At 38.2% G+C, this 10,898-nt stretch overlaps 3 protein-coding genes across 7 annotated transcripts in view; 2 read left to right on the forward strand and 1 right to left on the reverse strand.

The window, feature by feature from the left end:
• Sano (CABIT domain-containing protein serrano) overlaps nt 1-5,925 on the forward strand; it is a 139,272-nt gene extending 133,347 nt beyond the window's left edge. For both annotated transcript variants that reach the window (XM_072012539.1, XM_072012540.1), the window contains exon 5: nt 3,113-5,925. The gene's annotated coding sequence lies outside the window, so the exon portion shown is untranslated. The remainder of the gene's footprint in view (nt 1-3,112) is intronic.
• Nucleotides 5,926-6,072: 147 nt separating this feature from the next.
• Uros1 (Uroporphyrinogen III synthase 1) lies at nt 6,073-7,330 on the forward strand. Its single transcript, XM_072012604.1, has 2 exons — nt 6,073-6,534; nt 6,618-7,330. Exons 1-2 carry the CDS (start codon nt 6,348-6,350, stop codon nt 7,229-7,231), a joined length of 801 nt encoding a protein of 266 aa, XP_071868705.1. The 5' UTR covers nt 6,073-6,347; the 3' UTR covers nt 7,232-7,330.
• Nucleotides 7,331-7,509: 179 nt separating this feature from the next.
• On the reverse strand, nt 7,510-10,862 carry Pez (protein tyrosine phosphatase non-receptor pez). Of its 4 annotated transcripts, none has more exons than XM_072012567.1 (7): nt 10,793-10,862; nt 9,618-9,984; nt 9,378-9,546; nt 9,141-9,302; nt 8,982-9,070; nt 8,711-8,912; nt 7,510-8,636 (listed from the first exon to the last, which is right to left on the reverse strand). In XM_072012567.1, exons 1-7 carry the CDS (start codon nt 10,815-10,817, stop codon nt 8,313-8,315), a joined length of 1,338 nt encoding a protein of 445 aa, XP_071868668.1. In that variant the 5' UTR covers nt 10,818-10,862; the 3' UTR covers nt 7,510-8,312. The 4 variants fall into 4 exon arrangements, with proteins under 4 accessions (XP_071868668.1, XP_071868671.1, XP_071868670.1 ...); XM_072012570.1 differs by lacking the exon at nt 10,793-10,862 and adding an exon at nt 10,354-10,736; XM_072012569.1 differs by lacking the exon at nt 10,793-10,862 and adding an exon at nt 10,280-10,736.
• Nucleotides 10,863-10,898: the final 36 nt, after the last annotated feature.

A 10,898-nucleotide genomic window follows, 5' to 3' on the forward strand; every position in this document is an offset into this window, starting at 1 on the left:
TGAAACTTCGTTGAATGAAAGGACTAAGTTCGAAAGATAACGGAGAACTGAGGCGAGGGCCATGTGAGGAGAGAAGAAGGAGAGGAGAAGCTATCGACCCGTTTGATTGATTAAAACGTCGAGCGCGTCGCAGTTGTTCGATCGCTAAATGAATTTCGTTCGCCGCGCTAGCCAGGTATACAAAGCGGTGCTTTAAATCTTCGGGGCTTAATAATAATCAGTCTGAAGGCTCGTAACTCTTCGCCGTGAATCCTCCGTCTGGGGGGACGTTGAACGCAACAGGCTAGATGGAACGCGTGAGGGCGTGCTGAAGCATTCGCCCAACCGAAGTAAAGCCAAGAAGAAAGCTGCGTTTCAAAATATATTTTATGCACTTACTTTTCTCTTTTCTTACTTCGATAATAAGAAATTGATAAAAAGGATAAATATAGACAGAGATTAGGAATATTCAGGTAATCGAGCGAGTGGAAGCCTGTGGGCGCCATTTACCATTATTAGAAGCACGTTATTACGCCACCGGTATTATTTTGCGGCGATAATAAATCGTCGTGAAATTTTAATTACCAATTGTATAAAACGCTCGGATATTCTTAGATATTATTAGTCGTTAGGTAAACGTCTGGAACAGCTGTAAACTCTGGCATTTTCTGCCCTCTTTACCTTCCCCCTGTCATCTTTCTCATGAATCATCTTGATAACGATCCACTTGTACGATGGAATCGACGTATTTCATTACTTATTCGATCATGACCTATCCCGCACGGGTCGCCGCACGTCCTCCGCGAATAATAAAGCGGTCGTTTTAACACTGCAAACCGCCACTGAAATTCTTGATGTTTCAATTGAATTTCAAACGGAGCGTAAAGCGCCGCTAACCATCTTCAAGATGCGTGTATATGTATAAGAGAACGCGAGCACAGGATGGCTGGTGTGTTCGTCTGGCCGTTTATTATGGCACCGAAGGAAATTACGAACGCGCAGCCTGTGGCCGTGGCGGTAGCGGGAATATACGAGTGGCGGCAGGAAATGAACGCCAGCCTCGAAAACTCGGATGAGCTCGAGTGCCTTCGTGTCTCCTCTGACTAAACGAAAATATAGCGAACATCTGAATTTAAAGGAAATGTAACTTCGTACAGAATATCTTGATGTTCCTCTAAAACTACACCTTTTTTACAACTCGTTCCAGCTTTTGGAAATTTTCGACAGATTAGACATCAGAACATCTGAATTTAAAGGAAATGTAACTTCGTACAAAATATCTTGATGTTTCTCTGAAACTACACCTTTTTTACAACTCGTTCCAGCTTTTGGAAATTTTCGACAGATTAGACATCAGAACATCTGAATTTAAAGGAAATGTAACTTCGTACAGTGTTACGACCGTTCGCGGAGAGACGCGGTCGCGAGGAAAACGCGTCAGCGAGAGGCGTAAATTCTCGCTACGATTAGGCTAATCGACGCCGCGAAATAGTCGTTCCCCGTGTTTCGGTTAGGATAACAGGGGTGGTTAATTGAAATTAACACTGTGTTAACAGGTTAATGTGATATATTCAACAATGGATTACAATATTATGAGCGTTACAGGGATTTGACGATGAGTATAGATTATGCGTTACAGAGATAGGACCCGATTTGACGATATGTCTCGATGCGATAGTTAGACTTTGCAAATGAATTGATTGGGGTTAGGTAGAACCGTGGTAGACTTACTGACTGTTCGGACGATGAAAACGGACTACCCTGAGAGTGACGATGCTGTGTCAGAGGAGAGCTAGGACAGGGTGTGTCTAACGCATGGGATCATCGGATTCGTTAATGACAGTTTTTTGGTCAGGAAAGTGAGGGAAATAGACGTTGTTTCTATTGGCTATTACGATTGTTGGTGGACCAGGAGGGGTCTTAGCCGCCCTCGATAGAAGGTTGGTAGTGGGAAGCATCGCACGTGTGCAAATAACTAATTTTAAGTGTTTTCCGGACACCAACCAGAGATCTTAGAAATTACTTTCGTTGAAAAGATCCTTGTTTGACCTGAGAAACTTTGTTGAGATTTTCTAAGATTTATGGTCGGTCCTTGAGATTCTTTAGAGTATGCCGTAAGGAGGTGCAGACACATGGCTGCCATGTGCGATGCAAGGCCCCGTCCAGGTAGAGAGTCGGCCGACGTAACATACAGAATATCTTGATGTTTCTCTGAAACTACCCCTTTTTTACAACTCGTTCCAGCTTTTGGAAATTTTCGACAGATTAGACATCAAAATATCTGAATTTAAAGGAAATGTAACTTCGTACAAAATATCTTGATGTTTCTCTGAAACTACCCCGTTTTTACAACCTGTTCCAGCTTTTGGAAATTTTCGACAGATTAGACACTCCTCTGAAGGAATATCTATCTGTGATCTTAGCCCCGTTTCCAAGTCACGAATCATCAACGAATCGAGAAATCCCTTGGATTCTCCTGTATGCGCCACGATACATTGTTTCCCACGTAAAAGAGAGAAGATGGTCAGTATCGCGGAGGGCAGGCCTGCATTCTGCATCGGCAATTTGCATGACCGATGATCGAGCACTGGTGCACTGACGGTGGACTAGGTGCATCGTCATTACGCACTGACCAGATACGATCAAACTGTCGGTAATGATAGTCGCGCGACCCGGCGCACGTACGACGAACGCCAGGGTCGCGTTTATTAAATTACGTCAAATTATTGGTACGCTCGAAGGGTCGATTATCGGGGCTGCTCGTTCGACCGCCAGGGATCGTTCTCCTTTTCCACGATTACCACGGGAAACCAGCACGTGGTGGTAGCTGAGATCTTCATGCTCTTGGACACGGCTCTTTGCCGATCTACCATCCGTCTATCGGTCTATCCTGACACCATTCCTGTTAAGACGGAAAGAGAAAGGGACAAACGAGAGCGAGATTAGATGTAAGAAAGTTCATTTTCTCGACGGGGGTAATAAATAATAATATTTTCGTACTAAAGTAGATTATTATTTCTACATTATTCACCAGAAAGAACATCTTTCCAATTTTATCCTACTAAACTTGCTTTCTATACGAATAATCGATAAATCAACACGACTCGATTAACGTATCAGTTTTTGATTTCAGATTCGAACCGACGAAGGGCTGAAGAAGGCAAAGAGCGGTCCGGATGGGACGTCAAGGATCTCCGATGTCTTCGATTAATCAAAACTCGTAGCCAGAGCTCAAGCAACGATGGAGGGACGGATTCAGAGTCCGTCGATGATCCCACCATTTGTCCCTTTTTTTCTTTTTTTTTTTTTTTAATTCCTCGCAGCCGCGACAGCCATTCGAAAACCTAACCTTTTGAATCATTCTCGCATCGAACCGCGAGAAACGGTTAGAACGAGAAAAGAGGAAGTATCGCAACAGAATACCGCGTGCTTTCTGCGATTATCAATCGAAGATTTGCATTCAACTTTCATCTCGAAGACGAGGCTGTGACGACGCTAACTGGATGACCTGAAGGAACCGGAAATGGTACTCGAAAGACGGCGCTCACGACTCGCGATCTAGCAGCAAGATCTCTGTAGCTTTAGAGTAGAATAAATCTGAATATCTGACATACTTAATTAAGTAACAATAGGAAACAAGGTTGAAGATCGAGAAGACTCAGGGAACGATTTTATAGAAAAAAGAAAAAAAAAGAACAAATTGTAATCTAGAGGAACAAGATAGATGAAAATCTGATTGGTCTTTCGAGTCCTGTTTTTAACGTGTAAACGTGAAGAGACTCGGCGTACGATTTAGGAAACTCGCTCTACCAAAGTTTGAGCGACTTTTGTAATTACAGAGATCTCGAGAAATTACCGAGAGATAATTCGTGGAGAAATAAGAGCTGCGTCGTCTTCGAAACGAGAAGAATAATCGATTGGATCCAGAACGATCAATGAAAACAGTATCCGAGGATGGTTTTATGAAATTACGAGATCGCCTCTAAAGGAAGGGAACAAAAAATAGCGAATGTAGTAGGCGGTAGAGGATGAGGTGGTCGATTACGGAAGCGCTTCTCGCGATGCGGAGATTGCGAAAAATCATCAGGCACACGATTAGCAGAGAGATTTACGTTAACACGCGCCGTTAGTTAATCTAATAGGGAGCGTAGTTAAGGATTATGAATGCCATAATAATGACTAACTTCTTGTGGTTGTACTTAAGTCATAACTTTACACTTTACTGTTTACGTTTAAGGCCAATTAAGTATGTAAGTTGCATAATATTTCACTATCGGAGTGTCTTCGAGTTAATTGCTAGGCATTTATTTCTACATATTCTTTTGTTTTTTTTTTTTTTTTTTTTTTTATTTCAATGGTTCCCGGTACCGGAAGATTCCGTGACGATAGTCGTCGACTCACTGGACAGAGGCTTAATGAATTCTGATCTTTTTTTTCCCCTCCTTTCTTTCTCATTAAAAGAAAACTTCTTTCTGACAGACGTTGTTCACCTTTCGAACGAACGAGAGTTTGACAAATCACCAGTCATTTGTCACAGCTCCGGTTCGAGGTTCGACGAATATTCTACCTGTTACTCACAGAACAGTGAAATATTAACGAAGTACCCTTCCGACTCTCATTTTTTTAGTCTGGGATAATTATCGAGTAAAAATTCGGACGGGTAATCGATTGGTTTTACAATTTTTTTCTTCAATTTACATTCATTTCTGCGTTCAGCGTTTCGAACAAAGTCGACGAAGGCCTGTGACACCCGAGATTGCGTAAAGGAACTGTTTAACAAATTCTTTATCGGAAATCAGGTATCGAGACCGCCTGTCGGTTAATGGTCCTGGCCAGACTGCGCGCTCTGGACCTTGGTCTCACATTTGTGATTATTATTTAAGTAGATCTTAAGCGTAATCTAGGTTAGGCTAGGCTTTTTACAATGTTTCTTTAAAAAATTTTCCTTTTACTCTTATTCTTTTTTTCATCGATGAAATTTTACGAGCGGAAGTAACCAACGAACCATGTCGACGAGACGAGCGTAGTTATAAATATTTGAACAAATAATAATGATGATAGAGCTCGTGAATATTCAAAGAATCAAGCGAGATAAGAGTTGTGCATTTATACGATTCGAATATCCCGCTAAGAGTGACCATTTTCCTCTCGATTTCGGAGGAAAGGCAAGATAGAACCGGAAGAGAATTCGATTCAAATGCTGATTTGAAAAATAGTTTCATAATAAGAATACGTTTTAATCTGTCATAATAGTTGTCACAGTTCTCTGTAACATAAGTTTCACTAGTTGTAATGTTAAGAAGATTCTGGATTCTCATGATAAACATTCTATTTTGCGTAATGAATCCGAGTAAGAAGGCACTCGGTCCCCTTTACGATGGAACTCTGTGCGCTATAATCGTTCGTAAACCGAAAACGAATATTTCGTATATCGACGTTCGCCGAGATTTTGCCAGGAGAACAGATTGCAATGCTGCCAGTGTTTAGCGCGTAAAACTCCCTACTTTTTTCCTTTTTTTCCCACTCGATCATCTTATATGATATAATATCCATATTTTATCCTATACATAACTTTGTCCTTCTTTCCTCGTGTCCTTTCTTCGTTAAGTCTAGTTCTTTACAGGGCATTGGGTGTATCATTGTCCGCGTCCTCATGTTGCGCCTGATTCACGTAAAACGATGTTTCAGCATCACAAGGCGGCACGTCGGTTTTCATCATACGATTCGTGTTTTCATGGCGAAATACTCGATGCGTAAGGGTCGAGGATCGTTGTGCCTTCGAATGCACGCGTTCGAATGATACGTTTATCGATCGTAAGAACAGACATCCACTTTGTGATTTCGTAAGCAGTTGTTCAATGTTTTTTTTTATACTTTCCTTAATGCTTATCTAGGATAGCTTGTGTACCCTAAAGAGTGTTTCAATAAAAGTGACAATGAAATCAATTCCGATCCTGTCTTTCCTTCGCCAAAGATATCACTTTTAACGCGTTAGCGTATTGTCAACTCAACTTACTCGTTTATTTGAAAATTCGATTATCGAAAGTAACAGCAGTTTCGATAATCAAAAGCAAATTTAGCTTCTGGTGGCGGACGATCGTACTACACTAACCAAAATGGCTGCCGTGCCGGGATACGAATTGCTGTTTTGGCGCGTAATTTATTAGTCGTTTTTTCAAAATAATCCAAACGAATTGTCTCGTATTTTTGCCAATGAGTATCCTTGAATATCCGTCGATACGTCGTGTAATTACTTGCGTCCGTTTCCGTTGATACGTCGAAATAATTATGAACGTTTATTTCCGTTTGAATGATCGGTGTGCGACAATTACGTTTCCTAGCGCGTGACGAAGGGAAAATTCGCAAATATGGCACCGCGTTACGAAAAAATAATTTTATGTCGTGGCTTGTCTGAAAAGAATGATTCGCAAGAGGCTTACGTAAAAACGTTGAAAACGGCAGGTTATTCGTGCGACTGTTTGCCTACTTTACGTTTCGAATTCGTGAATATATCGGAGCTCAGGGCATGCCTTCTGTCATCGTCTTCATACTATGGTAGTAATATTGTATATGATTTAGTGCCTTTTATAAACGACTTATCTTCATTCATCTCATTGTCTTCTTCTATGCATTCATAGGGTTGATATTAACAAGCCAACGTGCTGCAGAGGCAATGAAACTTTCTGCAAAGGAAGACGATAACATTCTACACCCCTGGAGAATTTTGCCAGTATATTGTGTAGGACCAGCAACCGAATCTTTTGTTAAAACTCATTTAAGTTCAGATAACTGTTTTGGTAAAGAAGCTGGCAATGCCAAAGAATTAGCTGAATTGTTAGTGGCTTCTGTTCCAAAGGAATCAAAGCCCTTACTATATCCTTGTAGCGAGATAGGGCGAGAAACAATTGAAAAAACCCTCAATGAAAATGACATAGAAGTTCATAGAATAATTGTTTATAGAACTCTGCCCAGTGAAACTTTGGAACATGATTTATTAAAATTCATGGACAATATGCCCAAAATATTTGTTTTCTTTAGTCCATCGATAGTAGAACATATAGTAGCTCTATTGAAAAAGAAATTATACGATATTAACAATATAAAAGCAGTTGCCATTGGACCTGTGACTGGGCAGGCACTAGTCCATGCTGGTGTGAAAGTATTTGCTACTGCGAACAAACCTGATCCAATATCTCTATTGAAGGCCATTAGTGATGCTGAGAAAAATGGACTTGATGAAAAGACTGAATGAAGAAATTATTTATTACTGTGTTATGTAAGTATATAATTGTTATTAATCTATCGAAATTGTATTTAATTTGTTGATATTATACCACTAAGAAGATAAAAAGTGATAATAGTCATTTTATCCATGGCCCAGAATTACATATTACAAATACGATAATGTGGCCTCAATAGATTAAAATATGTCTTTGTTAGTATTTGTCACCTTTACATAATCTATATATAATCTATTTCTATAGAATATTTGTTGACATATTTATTTAATAAATTCAATCGGTTCATAGATTAACGTATATCAGTGAACTTTATTTTGGTTATAATAATAAATATATCTTATTTTATTTAACATATTGATTAGAAAAAAATAAGATTACCATTTATTTACAATATGATGTTATCTAGCTCTTATATGACACTCTATACATTACTATATGCTATAAATTATAACAATGTTTATGTCAAAAAACTGATATAATCAGAAAGATCACTTTCCTATCTATAATAAAGGGAATTATTTGTGAACATACTGATACTGCGCTACGCAAGATATTAATATTTAAAAATAATATGTTTTAATTATAGAGTGAAAGAACAAATAATTTGTAAAATTGTGCGTGTCAGTCTTAACCATTAACACTTTACCGACCGATAGTTTATTAATCGGCTTTTTGTTGCCGACCATCTTTCTCATTATTTGAGCAGTAATTTGTTATTTAGTACTAAGGCACCTTGCTCGATTGAGCTAGTCGCATTGCTTTGTAAACTCCCACAGTTTTATACTAATTTGAAAAACTTACCGTTCGCGATGAACGAAAAGAATGGTTTGGAGAGTCTAAACCGAAACAGAGCCGGCGCTAGGGAGAATCTGCGCCTGAGCTGCCGGTCGGGCGTACGTATGCTGTTGAACCGCTAGCGGTCAGTAAAGTGTTAATCCAGAATGTAGGATTTTCTGTTATTTCTCATGAAGGTGTCTCTGTATGTGAATAATTATTAGAAAATACTGCTTCTTAGAAACATTTATAATACTCGGGACGATTATGTTTCTCATCTCGTATGGTCTTTGATGATAGAACTCTTAATTCGTAACTTCAATATCTACTACGATTGACTACGTTACCAAGAAGGCACGAAATATCTGCTCCCACAATCGTGGATTGATTAGCGTAATAAGGCTGAGGTGGATTTCCTCCGTTATTATATTTCATTTGGACAGCAGTTTCATAATCAGGTGCTGGTCTATAGGACGGAAGTAAGGCACGTAAGTTGTTGATGTCCGTAGACGACACGGATACAACGGGATATGGTGACGTTGAGAGATCATTGTAACTAGTCCATCTTGTGTGACCTTCTGCATTTCTGTTATCCAAATTTACCGATACCGCATGATCTCCCGAATCGTTCGTGTCGCTGTCCTAAAATACGATACAGAGATTTTACTTTGACGTGCTCTTGGCGCAATGTCGCGCTTGAATGAAATAATACTTACGAAATAACCATTAGTTGATCTCTCCATTGGCCGAGATTCTTGATGTTGCATGTAAAATGTGTGCTGTGCTATACATAAACGCCACACATATTTTGCATTGCGCGATTCGGTAAATATGAATTGCTTTGGCTCCTCGCCTTCGGCTTGACATTCTATTCTAAACGTCTTTTTGTGATTGATCACATTGCTTATATCTTTCCATCTGAAGCATATATAAATCTCCACTATAGTTGCTAATTCAGTATGTAATATATTTTTACGAAATAAATACCTATAGAACTGTGTTGTCTGTGTGTTAGGATAGATGACCATAATCCCATTGACAGATATTCCTAGTATCACTTCATTATTTCCACTGTCCTGTAAGTCAAAGTCCTCAATCATGTTGTTGTGTTAAAAACTATACAAATTATAGGATCAATGTGAATACCTTAGTAGAAAATGTTTCATTTCCATATCCTTCTAACTGCATAACAATAGAAATGTATAGTTCTTCTGCTGCAGGTTGAGTAACACCAACCAGATTCTTGTATTGACATACAGCAGTATGCAAAAGAGAATCTGGTCCTCCAGGATCTGCTTGAATAACATCCTGAATAATAAAATGAAGTAAGAATCAAATAAGACGTATCTAATAATTCTTTTATTGGTAGCTCTCTTTAATTACCTTGGGAAATAGTGTACATTGTTGCAAGCACTCCATTGTATGTCGTTCTGCATCATAGTTACCAAATTCTGCTTGCATCAAGTAACTTGCTAAAAGAGTTGCTTGCCTAGAATTGCACTGAAATCTACTTTCCAAAACATCGCTTTTCAATTGAAGATAATAATGATACCTAAAAACACGATGTTAAAGAAATAAATGGTAATAGTTGGATGATATAGAAATATTTAAGATATTACATACCTTGTCATTTCATCTTGAATGAGTTGCACATCAGTAACATAGTACATGACCCTCAAATATAGACTGAAATTTTTGGCTTCTTTTTCCAATTGTTTTTTCAATGGTTTGTCCATGTCAACCCATCTTGGAGATGGAGAATCATGCCTGGAAATATAACGTAGACCAAAGAATTCAGGCTGTCCTAATCCTAAACGTTGAGTCACATTGTCCAAACACTCCTGACCAAGGCTATCAATACTCAGTGTGCATTCTATGGAGGTGGTATCCAACAGTTCTATGCAGATCACATATTGATTTTTGGAGACCACATTATATTGTCGACTTTTCTTCAAATGAAACTTAAACGGCATTGTAATAACGCGTTTAACTGGAAAAAGACAGCATTGGTATAATGTTAAACAAAATTATAGAAATCGAATTTCTTTATGTTCGATTCACTGCATTGAATATTGAAAAGTATTTTTCAATGAAAGACTTATGCTGTAGATAATAGTTTAACAATGAAAGAGAAACAAATAAAATACAAAAGATTGCAGCAACGATGCGCTTGTATTAAGACCGCGAGAGAAAAATAAGTACCGTATAACTACGACCAAACACTGAAATGCTTCACATTCCACGGTACTTTTACTTTTAATTGAAATATATATGCATACACGTACTGTATACATTCCACTCTGTCGAGCATGAGAAATGTATAATTTTTCACGTTTAATAAATCGAAAGCATTTCTAACCTCGTTTTTCACGTCATTAATGCTAGTTACAAAACTGTGGTATATATACAGTTCCTAAACCGAGCTACTATAACACGAGAAATTAAAACAATGGATTTCTCATTTAAAACAAATTGAAGATAATATCAGAAACTTAATAAGAAATACATCAAATGCGTAAAACGCATAAAATTAGCATATAGATTATGAATAAAAGTAGTTTTATCGAAAGTGATATGTTCTCCAAATATTTTCCAACTAGATTGGTCATATTTTTGATATTTAAGTGAAAAACACGATCAATGTTATATTTTTTATTAGAAAGTCAGTCAAATTTGGGCTGAAATTATTGGAAGTTGTTTACATTATGGATAAATCGATGTATTAAATCGAAAACTTATACACTAGTGTAAAATTCTACTGATCTTCACTAGAAATAAATATCACTAGGTCTAGTTACCGAACAAATTCCCTAAACATCTCATTATGCAAGTAACTCAAATTCCTTGGACGTAATATGTACACGATGACTAATGGTCTTATCAAAATTAATCGCTTGCCTTTTA

Source organism: Bombus fervidus, chromosome 11 (assembly GCF_041682495.2).
Source record: "Bombus fervidus isolate BK054 chromosome 11, iyBomFerv1, whole genome shotgun sequence".
Lineage (NCBI taxonomy): Eukaryota > Metazoa > Arthropoda > Insecta > Hymenoptera > Apidae > Bombus > Bombus fervidus.